The 12,837-nt window shown below is 37.9% G+C and overlaps 2 protein-coding genes across 4 annotated transcripts in view; one reads left to right on the top strand and one right to left on the bottom strand.

Annotated features, from left to right (window-relative positions):
* The window catches only part of mov10l1 (Mov10 like RNA helicase 1), a 44,488-nt gene extending 40,548 nt beyond the window's left edge, over positions 1 to 3,940 (top strand). Inside the window, exons 23-26 of the mRNA XM_079876192.1 lie at positions 297 to 404; positions 1,885 to 2,025; positions 3,418 to 3,509; positions 3,609 to 3,940. Coding sequence (XP_079732318.1) covers positions 297 to 404; positions 1,885 to 2,025; positions 3,418 to 3,509; positions 3,609 to 3,630 — 363 coding nt within the window. The 3' untranslated portion in view covers positions 3,631 to 3,940. The remainder of the gene's footprint in view (positions 1 to 296; positions 405 to 1,884; positions 2,026 to 3,417; positions 3,510 to 3,608) is intronic.
* A 1,896-nt stretch (positions 3,941 to 5,836) lies between these two features.
* On the bottom strand, positions 5,837 to 7,950 carry LOC307161480 (uncharacterized protein). Of its 3 annotated transcripts, none has more exons than XM_079876206.1 (3): positions 7,880 to 7,950; positions 7,443 to 7,571; positions 5,837 to 7,231 (listed from the first exon to the last, which is right to left on the bottom strand). In XM_079876206.1, exons 2-3 carry the CDS (start codon positions 7,528 to 7,530, stop codon positions 6,615 to 6,617), a joined length of 705 nt encoding a protein of 234 aa, XP_079732332.1. In that variant the 5' UTR covers positions 7,531 to 7,571; positions 7,880 to 7,950; the 3' UTR covers positions 5,837 to 6,614. The 3 variants fall into 3 exon arrangements, with proteins under 3 accessions (XP_079732332.1, XP_079732334.1, XP_079732333.1); XM_079876208.1 differs by having other exon boundaries at positions 7,443 to 7,567; positions 7,880 to 7,935; XM_079876207.1 differs by having other exon boundaries at positions 7,808 to 7,882.
* Between the last annotated feature and the right edge of the window lie 4,887 nt (positions 7,951 to 12,837).

Here is a 12,837-nt window from a genome sequence, read left to right as displayed (position 1 = left end):
AATGTCACATGGTGATGGAAAACTCACCAATTTGAGTGAAGTTTCATATAGTTTGAAAAGTCCATTCAGAAAAGTACAGTCGGCAATATATAATACAAGGATGTGCGGTGCTAGAGCTTTTATGTAAATGGTTCGCATAGTTTGTTCGTCCAGTCAATGACACTGACACAGCAAATATGCAAATAAGATCGTTAACCCAGAGTTTAGGAATGTACAGTGATGTCAGATTATGAATACCCAGGATTAACCTGAAACCCAGGATCACCCAGATTTCGTGTGTGTGTGTGTGTTGTCAGGTGGAGAAGATCCGTGTGCTGCTCCACAGGGTGGGTCTGGGAGATGTGAAGGTGGGCTCAGTGGAAGAGTTTCAGGGTCAGGAGTTCCTCATCATGATCCTGTCAACGGTAAGAAGCTCTTCCTGGATGGGTGCTTTGGAAATAAGTGAACTGTGGAAAAGTTCTGAATCCGGAGACCTAATTTAACTAATTTGGGAGTAACTGAGGCCATTTTGTAGACTTTTATATCCACTGTAACATGTAATGCCATTTTTTAACAACCAGACTGACAAACAAATTATAATGAATGTTTAGAAGAAATTAGTGGTGGGCTGTTATCGGCGTTAACGCGCTGCGTTAACGCGAGACTCTTATCGCGCGATAAAAAAAATATCGCCGTTAATCTATTCTCCAAGTTGGGTTGGGAGCGTTGGGAGCTGGCTCAAGCTACACAAGCTATGATGACGCAATCTACCCGCAGCCGCGAGGAACACCCGGCTGCAACGTATCATATTCGTCGTCATCTTAAGTAAACACGGCTGAAAGTGAAAGCTGGTGTAAAAGATCCGTGCAACATCCATTATTTGGACTTGGTTTGTATTTAAGCCGTCCGACGTAGACTGTGTGGTGTAACAGTTCGGTAAGTTAACACACGACTAATCCGTTCTACCACCTCAAATTCAAAACGAAACATATCACTGAATACCAGCGCGCGCGTATTATTCCCAATATATCTTAGTGGTGTAGCACATAATCTCTTTTTATTAAAAGCGCCCGATTTTAAGAATCTTTGTTGTGTTTCTTTTTAACTGAAAAGACATCAGTTAGACAATATTCTAATTTTAAATTTGGGGTTTCATAAGCTCCAAGCCATAATAAACATTAGACCTACTTAAGTCTCTGCAGCTAGTGTACTTAAATTTTATTTATCTGCAAAATTATGTTGTATACTTACAGTTTTGCACAATATATGTTCTCAAAACTACATACACCCTTTCAAAAAAAAAAAAAAAAAAAAAAACATTTAGCAGTTATTTAGCAGGGTCTGTGTAACCTGTTCTGAAATGGTTTTATTATAATATCGTTATCGCAAGAGGCTGCAATGTATATCACAATATGGATTTTAGGCCATATCGCCCATCCCTAATTGATAGCCTATAGTAGTTGATAATAACATAGGCCTACCTAATGTTGCCTACGGACGGTAACAGTACAGTAGTAACCTTTTGCAGTCTATGAGTAGAACAGCTTTCTCAAGCAGTTTGTGATGCATTTTGGAAACAGGAGATGAGCCCCTGGTCTAATGCGCCACCTGGCTTGAGAAACCCGTTCTCAAAGACTTACTTTTATAGTCATTATTTGGGTAGCACACATATTCTGAATGCCTTCGGCAGAATTTAAATGAGCCATTTTAATCTAGATTAATCTAGATTAATTTCAAAATTAATCTAGATTAATCTAGATTAAAAAAATTTATCTATGCCCACCTCTAGAAGAAATGTATGAAGTGGTCTATTAAATGATTTAACACAGGTATAAGTGACAGGTGTTCAGATTCATCTTTCTTCTAAGATGAATCAACTTTTCTTTTCTTTTTTTTTAACTGTAGGTCCGGTCCAATGAGTCCTTGCTGAATGAAGAACTGCAAAACGTGCTGGGATTTCTCTCCAACCCAAAGCGTTTCAATGTTGCCATTACACGAGCCAAAGCTCTCCTCATTGTTATCGGAAACCCACACATTTTAATCAAGGTGAGATTTAAAGCCCTGTTTACTTACAGTAACTGAATGTCTTTTGTATGGATATGCAAAAAAGAATCCAATGAGGGGCGCTACACTCTATAAACTTTCTCTGTCAACTCAGTATAGAGTGGTGCAGGAATGATAGCACTTTGTAGGCCAATCGTCAGTCCCTCAACAAACACCCAATAGGATTTTCCCATAGGCTTTTGGATTATGGCCAAAAACAAGCTCTGTGATCAACAAAAGTTTATGATACTTGCATGTTTTGTCCATCAAGATAATTATCACAGATGAACACAACTTTTATGAATTTTGAAGCCTAAATGCAGTCGCCAGAAGTAAAAAGCTTTCAGTTTTTATCTAAAAACATTTTCCCAGTGTGTTTGAGGTAGAATAGTTTATAAGAGCACAATTATAAGCATAACGCTGCTGTAAAAGAGGACTTTAACTGTTCGTCTGATGACGTTTATTCTCGACAGCCTCTGTAGTCTCATTAGCCACTTTTTAGCAACCGCCTTTTTCAAGACACGTAACAGCTTCAAAAAATCACGAGTGGGGTAATACTGATGTATTTAATGTCGTAGAATAAAACGTGAAAGAGTCTTGAGCTTGTGTTCACACAGACCTTATTTCAGCCTTTTAACCAAAACCCTGTTCAAAAAACCCACTGAGTTCGGGACGATGGAACCGGAAGTGCAAAAATGTGAACTCAATACAGCGTTTTGGTCTACAAAGTGATGATGTCGTTCCTGCACCACTCTATAGATCCTGAGCAGTAGATCAGGGCTGCCACGAGCCGGTTTAAAGGAATCATGACGACTTTTGTTTGACCTGATTTTTTTATTTTATTTTTTTATTCTGTTATACAGCAGTTCATTGTCTTTTTATTCAAGAGTTATCACTTGCTCTACAAAAAAAGTAGTTTAGTATGACATTCCGCAAGGCAGTAAAAATATAGAAATATCAAACATATAAAATCACAACAAGCTTCTGAATAGAGTAATGGAATAACGTCTTGCTGCAATTTTAACTAGTCTTACATTCACTATCTAGACAAACCTCATTCTTTACATGGAAGGAAGGGCAAAAAAGACCATGGTAATATATCTAGCAGGGGTAAAGGAGATCGGTTCTTGTACTTCTGAATGCCATATTTTGAAGATATAGAAGAGCAAGTTCACTATGATGCTGATAATTTACAGATTTTAATTTTATTTGACTACACTATTAATGCTTTAAAATGTGTTTGTGAAATTAAAACTATTGAAGAAATAATTCTGGATTGTTGATGGTGCCTGGCATACAGTTTCATTTGGTCCTTCTCGTAGTGTTTGTCTAAATGCGTGTGTGTGTGTGTGTGTGTGTGTGTGTGTGTGTGTGTGTGCGCATCTATTCCTGCAGGACCCGTGTTTCAGTGCTTTGCTGCAGTACTCGTATGATAACCGAGCGTTCGTGGGCTGTGACCCTCCAGTGAGTCTACGGGCCTCTTCAAGGTTTGCTCGTTTGGTTTTTGTCACATTCAAGAACTACTCGTGTCTTTCTGGGTCAGGAATAAATGGTTTCATCACTTAATGCTGATAATGTTCTTACAGGATTCTCTCCGAAGGAACCTAGAAATCACTTTGGCCTGAACTTGGACCAGCGGAGTGTTGGATGATTATTCCACGATTGTTTTGTATTAAATAAATAATGCTTCTTAACATCTAAATCCCTCACTGAAAGACCACACTAGATCTGCATGAGCGGAAGAATAGAAATGCGTCTTCCTAGTTCCCAGAACAAGTAGTTCTGACTCAAACTTCCCGAGATTTGTTTGACGTGCCTCTGGCTGGATGCGGCGGTGTTGAGGCACTGCACTGTGAGAGCCAGTGTTGATTTTCTGTTATGTTCCTTGAAATGTGTTTATTAAAATCATTTCAGCAAGTATTCGTTTTAAGTGTTCATCTGTTCCATACTTCCAGAGGGTGACGTTTTTACATTTCTGTTTAGTTGTATTGGTGGTCTGAACTTTATTGCCTGACCATCATCTAAAGCAAACAGTAACGGTCAACTGTTTTAACATTATGGCCAGGTGTGGTGTATATAGTATTCTGTAATTCTTAACAAATCTGAATATACAGATGTGCTCAAGGTTATCAGAGATTGATGGCACTGACTTTGAAAACATTTTCCAGTTTAACAATCCGACATGCTAATTGTTGCGGCCGGCGCCTCGTAAACGTGTCTTTGCTTCCTTTTAAACTGATAACTAATAACTGATAACTACCCTAATGTAACTCCTGAGAATTGCCAGTCGTGCAACCAATCAAACTGGAGCTTGACGTTACCCAATGAATACATTTGTGAGGTGTTTCTCATCAAATGTTGTACTTACTCAGTATGTATTTTTTTTATAGCTTAAGTGCAGCAGGCATAATTAAAGCTGTTTTGGGTCGTAATAAAGCAGCACTGAATCTAGTTTTTACAAGGAGTCGAGCTTTAAGCATGTTAGCTTGATGCAGATCTAATGCTTGAGCAAGGTTACTCAACCCTTTAAAGTGCCTGGATTTTTCATCATTTCTATTTAGCCTTGGAAATGTGCTTCTATGTACGTTCCCAGACATCCTATAAGGCCCAAAAATCATAATTGCTGTTACTTTAGATAAAATCATTCTAGAAATGGTCAGCGACTTAATATAGTGGCAATCAGTAAATAGTTGCATATTAACACTTTCAGACCCTCACTTGTTCCAGTGGACATGATTTTTTTCTGTTGCTTTTCATGGTTTCTGTCATGTGATGCCATCCAAACTTCAGAACATTATTAGACCATTAAAATCTTCAATTGAAATGAACTATGGTGGTCTGTGCAACTCGATTGCAAATGCCTCTAGAACAATTTTTTTACATGGACTTTTTAAGAATTGTCATCTGGCTATATGTACTGTAAAAAAATAAATTATGACCATTATTAAATTGATTCTTTAAGTCTGAAAGGGCTTATTCCATAATGATTTTTTTTATTTATTTTAATCCGTGATTTTGCAAGGAATTACATTGAATTTTTCTGTCACCTAATGCCACGCGTGCAGATTTTCGTGGACGAAAGCTCTTGTGGACCTGCATGAGATAATAAGGCAATATGTGAATGAATTTCTTAGCAATAACTGAAGGCTAAAGAGACCATTGAGCCTGAACATATTTTACAAAGCTAAAGCCAATAAAAATATAACGCCGTAGTCCAAGATATTTTCTTATGGATATCTGAATAGCCTTCGGACACATCAGAAGAGTCTATTAAATCAAAGAATAATCGCTCATCATAAACTGCCAAAAATATCTTTTTTAATGTAAATAAGAGCTCTGTAGTGGTTCATGTGTACCATTTAAGATATCCTGTTATCCAAATAAGCCCACTTTTTGGTGTCAGTGCTTCATATTTTATTAAATAATCATAAGAGCTGAACAAGAGTTAAACATGACTGGTCAGCGTAATCTCTTCATTTAGGATAAATGTGATTATTTTTGGTTCATAGATGTACAATATGGAAGGCGAGAAGATAAAGTGTACCTATAATGAGCAAAGTGGAATGAGAACATTTATTGTATTACTGGTATATGATGGTGGATTATATATATTTCTGCAAATGTTGAATTTGGTAGGGTCTGTGTTACCCTGAAATCTGTTATTACATTTTCTGGGATCAAATCCAATGTCATTCAGTGATCATTACTTTTCCCAGCCGATGATCGTAAGTACGGTAGACCACTGGGGAAAGTCAAGAGATTGAAACAGATGAATGTAACGTATTTATGCATTTCACATGTACAAAGCCAACACTGCTTGTTGAGTCACATTTATTTATATAGCACTTTATACGATACAGATTAATTCAGAACATCTTTACAGTCATACAAAGGAGAAAGAAAAAAACATGTCATATAATCAAATCATCAATGTTGCAAAATTCTTCAATGAGGAAACAATGAATCCACTTCTAATAACTAAAACGCACCTCAAGAGGAGAAAATATAGTGCCATTAATCAGCTCAAGTCAATTCATTTCTCATTTGATAGTTACACAATACAGTGTGAACTTTTAAGCCCGCGGCTCCGTTACTCAATCACCATGCGCAAGCAAGTGTGTTTTTATCTGGGATTCTCCGCAATAATCACTCCAGGTCTCAACGCAAGTTCAGTTCTCCACACTTCACTTCTCATTAAATCGAATGCTTAAACTAACATGGAGGAAGAGATAATATTATTTAGCAACCCTCTTGTACAATAAATTATTTACAATTAATATGATTTACAACTGCTAGTCCCAACATAAACAAAAGCAATGTTATTCGTTTTCCGAATGAATATTTTGACTTGTCCTTCACAAACAAGCACAATCTTCGTGACTAAAGTTCATTTTAATAAACTACCCTGTAATATTCTAAAATTGCTCTTTATATTTCTCAATATTTTCTTGAATTTGCCATCACTAATTGAAACAATGCTTTTCTCTACGACCGGGTGAAAGCTCAGGTACAGGTTACTCGCTGCATTCCCACTCCCAACACACACACCCAACACACACAGATTATATTTTCTGGTTCTTTGCGTAAGACACTCAGGATTTCTCCTTCGCGTGCCATCTCAGGTGTCTCTTTAAGTGTGCGGACAGGATAAACCTCTGACCGCAACGGTCACATTTGAAGGGCATCTCTCCAGCATGATAGAGCACAGGAGTTTTGAAATTGCACACTTGCGCAATTTTCTTGTCACTGTGAGGACTTCGGCTTGATTTCTCGCCCACGTGAATTTTCATGTGACTTGTGAGGTTTCCTTGATGTCTGAAATTATTCCCACACTGATGGCACGTGAAAGGCTTCTCTCCGAAATGACATATTATGTGTTTCTTCAGGTCTCCCTTGCGCGTGAAGCTCTTTTCGCACTGAGTGCATGTGAAAGGCTTGTCTCCGTTGTGAATTAACAAGTGGTTCTGGAGGTTGATTTTTTGCGTGTAACTCTTCCCACACTGAAGGCACGTGTACGGCCTCTCGCTGTGGATAGTCATGTGATCCTTAAGGTCTTCTTTACATTTGTAACTCGTTCCACAATGTGGGCATCCAAACGACTTTTTGCTTTGTGTCATTTGTGAGTGTTCTCCTGATGTGACGCTCTGAGGCTCCTGGTTTTTCTCCACTTCATTCTGGTCTTGACTTGCCTCTTCCACTTCAGTCAGGTCTGAAACGAACAAGTCGGTGATAATCAATTCAAGAGCAACAATGGTGAAAGATGATGAATAAATGAACCTCATTTTGAGGGCAGGTAAAAAGATGAATTATTTTACTATGATTATTGATGTGATAAAATGGCATCAAACGTTGGTAAACAAATACAAACAACATCATGATGATCATTTATATTTTCCGTCTATTCAGGATCAGACACCGACCTCTTTGTTCCTCGGTTTCCTCTTCTTCTTTGACTCTGAATGGCTCCAGATCAGTCAGATCCACAATCTCCACTTTAATAAACTCCATCGTCACGCAGATCTCGATCGACAAACCTCTGGCTTTTCTTGCTTGTTTGGAAACGGGTCAGCGATTAGGATCGAGACGAGGATGAAGATCAAATCGAAAGGAAAAAAGGACACAACACGGTATTCTGTTACGGGTGATCTTAGGAATATAACACTCAGACATTAAGGTTTGTGGTAAAAAGACGTTGTCAACACGTCGCATGCATTGTAAATACAATCAATAACAACCAACATTAATTTCAACATTTTATTGAACAAAACAGTTGTAGTAACATTACCAAGTTGCTGGAGCAAAATGTGTATAAATTTGTGAACGTTTTGTATGGTTTTATACCGCTGAAAACACAAACCTTTTATCCAGCGGACATTAGAGAAGACGCGGGCGCAGTGCTTATGACGTCACGCGAAGAAGGATAAAATCAAAATAAAAGTCTCCAGTAGAACTGAAATTAAATATTTAAATGGATATGGGGGAAAAATACGAAACAATACAGTACTTTTTTTTTTTTTTTTTTGTTAATTTAACAACAGCGCTGATAAAATTCCTGTCAAACTATCTGTTTTTATAAACAACTTATCTCCACAGAGCTATATCATTTGTCACAGCAAGGATATGCTGTACAAAAATGAATCCATTTATTATGATAAGTTATTGGGCAAAGAATGACATTATTTTGGTTAGCCAATTGTTTAATTACACAAATGTCACTTTTATTATGGAATGCGCTGTAATATAATATGCTCTCGCTTTTGGAGCCATTTTCGCCTGGTTGTTATTAGCTTTCCTTTCATGAAGCTTCGAATCTTTTGCGAATCATTTGTTTAGAACCAGTGAATCTGAGCGCGTTTCAAACTGCCAAAAGGCACGTTTTTTTTTTTTTTTTTATTGCAATAAAAAAAGGTACAGATCACAGATGACTTAACAAAACATACTTAACAACATACAAAAATATAGCACATAAATACTGCCAAAAGTCACGTGATTTCAGTAAACCAGGCTTCGTTAAGTCATAACTATTTTGATATGTTTCGATATGTCAGCGGTTCACTTTTGTGGGATGAAACACTGATCCATTTATTTTTCCAGTGTGAAAAAACTCAAAACATTTGAAATAGTTTATATCTTCATAGGTATAAAGCGCTTGATTCTTCCAAATCATTTCAGTTAAAATATATAATGTTACTATAAAGGCACAGCTACTTCAATGAATTACATGTGTGTGTGTGAAACTTAACATATATTTTCAATCCTTTATGTTTGATACATAATAAAAATAAACTAAAATAAAAAGTCAAACCCATGAACCAGTGTCTGTATGGTTTTTAGCCGTAAATTTGTATTTAAAGACACATTTGTTCACAAAATAACAAAAAAGACACTTCATATTTAACAGCATTAGATGATTTGTTAATTTTATATGAAAATTTGTCATTTCACACATTATAAGAAAGAATGATGTTTTATTTAATCAATCTTGTTTTGTTTTTGATGTGTAAAATTACTAAGTCTTTTTTTGCAGCAGCAACAACAGCTATCCTGGTATGAAGGTATGAAGAAAAAAAATGTTCATTTTGTTTTTATCTGTGATTTAATAAAAATAATGTGATTAGATCACTTTTGATTTTTTTTTTTTTTTTTTTTTTTTTTTTTAGATTTAGTTCAGCGATGTGGGGATGACACAATCTGAAACACACGGCAAATGGATATTGATCAGACTCTGGTAACGTATTAGATTAATGTGCTCATGACAGGTTGAGAATGCAGTTACTACCGGGAAGACAGGGCTTGCGTGTACAGATGAGCAGCGCAGGTGGAATGCAGGGACAGTCAGGAACATTGAGCCAAAACAACTGAGGGACATAAACTTCAGTCACCACAGGGCAGGGGACGAATTTAGCATTAGGGTGTCAGGTGCTCAGCCACTACCAAACACCCCAGTTGAAGGAATTCTGTGAGTTTGTGGAAGTGGAAGAATGCAACCTGCTACGGCACGCAGTGGCGCAAAAAGTGGGTATGCGCTATATGCGGCGCATAGGGGCGCGCCAAAGCGGTGGTAATTTATTTTTAATTTTTTTATCTATACGTAGGCCTAGCTGCTGTTGTGCGTTTCTAAATAATTTCTTCATTTCCTCAATGTTATATAACTTTTTAGAGGACTAACAGGCTAGAGTAGGATATTCATAAGATTCCATCATAGAATTTTGACATGGGGGGGGGGGGGGATTAAAGCAAAAAAGCTGTCGGGACTAAAAATAGAAAAAGAAAGAGGGAAAAGGAGATGGCATGTCAATTGATGCGCCAGCAGCTAAATAAGTGGATGGTCAAAGGCAACAGGATTTAAAGTGTGACGTCCACGCATGTAGGCTAGGAGATTCCCGGTGGGCCGACGTGCTTTTTGGACCGATACATAAATAGGCTTTTTTTTTTTGTTTTTTTGTGTCTTTGTCTTAACGGCCCATAAAACTCGTACATCGGCGGCTCATTCGTTTTGGGTGTGCCGTTGTAATGCATTGGTCAAAAAAAAAAGAAAAAAGTCAGCGTTAGTTTTTTTTAAGTTTTTTTTTTGACATTTTTCATTAAACACGTAGATCAGCGGCCCATTGGTTCTTTTCTTGATTGACCAATCACATCTTTAATGTGAAGCATAGAAATTAGTACAAAACTAATTATGAAAGTTTCCTTTATTTTTCAGTGCATTTGTTTTACAATATATGGCTATTACTATCATGGGATTAATATTATAACTATTATGTAGTAGTGTAATGTAGACAGACAGTGCTACTAAAAAAGGTTTGAATTTTTCTTTGTTTAATTTGCACACTGAATATGGGTTAGAGCTTTTAATGTTGAACTCTCAAAGTGCACTAGATTGATGAATTCAAAATTGACCAAAAAACATGCCAAAATTGTTGCTGCATACACCTCTGTCACTGGGTAGTTGCGCCCCTGACGGCACGTCATCACAAGGTGGCTGTCCCTGCTTCCATCTATTGACAGAATACTGAAGTATTGGAAGCCCCTGACCAGCTACTTTCAGAGCGAAGGTGAGGAGCAATCCTCCCAGTTTTTGTGGAAATGTTTTGGAGAGGAAAGCATTGAAGTGTCTGAGACATTATATTTTCTTTTCCTCAGTTTCATTCTAAAAGTGTTCTCAGACACCATTGAAACACTTGAGGTCAAATCGTTCAGCATAACATGTGTGTTTAAGGTAATGACTGAACAAAACAGAAACTTGAGAGAAGGATGACGGACAGGTTCTTTGGCTTTACTGTGAACAGCAAACTCAAGCAGCTGCTCCCTTACCTGGCAAATAAATGTGTGGAGGATTTTCTTGGTTTCTATGAAAGAGCCAAGAAATATATAAGTGAAAGATATGACTTCTCTGAGAACAGCTTTCATAGCAAAGTGGCAAAGTTTGACCTCACAACTGCTGTGTCATATGAAGAATTCAGTGATGCCGTCCAGGCCTGCAATCTGAAAGACATTGATATGGATGGACTGTATGAGGAATATACCATGGTGGAGGCTTCCTTCACCTCTCCAGAAATGAAAGGTTGCCACAGTGAGGAGCGATATCTGAAACTGTTTTCCAAAGCAGACGTACCACTTGTGAATCTCAGGAAGATCAGCTCCTATATTTTCTCCATCCCATGCAGAAATGCACACACAGAACGAGTATTTTCAATGATGACATCTGCATGGAGATACGAGAGGAATCGTCTGGATGTGGACAGCGTCAAGGCTGAGCTCCAAGTCCCTGCACAGACGTGTACAAGAAGTTCCTTGGAAACGAAAAACTCTTGGATGCAGCCAGGAAAGGGCAGAAGTATTGCAGATAGACAATCAACTATTTGGTGAGTACACTAGTCTTATGTGTTCACAAATCTGATACAGTTAGTTTGCTGTGTATTGTATTTAATTAAGCAAATATAGGCTTCACTCATTTCCTGTAGGAAGCTCCTAAGCCAAATTGCTCTCTAATGCAGCATTTTGATTTTATGAATGGGCTATATGAAATATGAATATGTATTGGGTTTAAAACAATACAGATTTTTGAAGGCTGAAAACACTATTTTTGCTATGTTTTTATGTGTACCACTCCCTGCTTGAGATGAACAAGCCCAGAGGCAATGGGGGCTTGGTGGCCATGATGACCGTAGAGGTGCTGTTGTCGCCTGAGCTGCTGCAGAGAGTGAACTTCTTTGTTAAGAACTTTATTTATTTTTCGCATACATTATTTGTTTATTTATGTATTTCTGTTATTTCCAGAAGTCCAGAAATGTTGTTTTCTGGCACTGTGCACTTTTCAAGACAGGTTCATCTCAGTGGTCAGTTTTTGAAACAGACCTCACAATGTCTTGAATAAATACAAATACTGTGAACAAACACTTTTTTTCCTCTTCTGTTATACATAGGTCTACATCAAGGTATATCGTAGATCAAATTGTCTGGCAATGAATAGAGTAGGCTATTTCAGAATCACTGTATCATGATACCATTGATATGATGGACAACATTGTATTGTAGTTGCGAGTTCACCAGAGTCCTATGCAATTATTCTTGCCTCACTAAATGCCTTTTTGGTGTTATGGAAATGGCCACGCTAATATCCAGTTGAGATAAACATGATTAAGCCACATGGGGCAACAGCAACAAGGTATTTGATTGTGTTGTGCGAGTAGTAATGGCTGTAGGACTCCCCTCTAGAGTCAAGATTTTTCGCCTTCTGTAACAAACTTTCGCTGCAGTCAATGACACAGGTAGTGTTGGGAAAACACTCCTTGAATGCAGTTGGCATAGTGGCCTTAATGGTTTATTTTGGGAGCCAGATAATAAGAGGGTGCAAGACCTCCTCCATTTTATCAATCCAGAATGAGATAACCTTACTGGCAACACTCTGAGGCACATGAAACTGCCTACCAAGGTCACCCAGCACACGATTTAATTTCAATTTTATCAGTGTCATTAGTATATGATCACGCTCTGACAAAACAAAAGCCCTTTCAGCAAATCCATCTAAGGTGGAAACAAGAGAGTTGAAGGTTTCCAGTGAGACTCCAGTGTAGAAGAACGAATCGGCATCACTCTGGAGCATGGAGTAGCTGAAATCTTCAGTTTGTGTTGTGGCATCTTTGGCCGTCTCGTCAACACCCTGCTGTTCACCATAGATGTGGTCTCAAAGCGATGGATCTTCCCACTGGGTGGAAATAGTGCTGTATGATGATTGTGGCACCTCAGGTATGCCCTTGCCCTCATCCTCCTGGTCTGTCACTTCTGCTGTTGCTGTAAAAAAATAAATAAAAAGAG

Source organism: Squalius cephalus (genome assembly GCF_949319135.1).
Source record: "Squalius cephalus genome assembly, chromosome: 7".
NCBI lineage: Eukaryota > Metazoa > Chordata > Actinopteri > Cypriniformes > Leuciscidae > Squalius > Squalius cephalus.
This window is presented reverse-complemented; position numbering and strand designations above follow the sequence as displayed.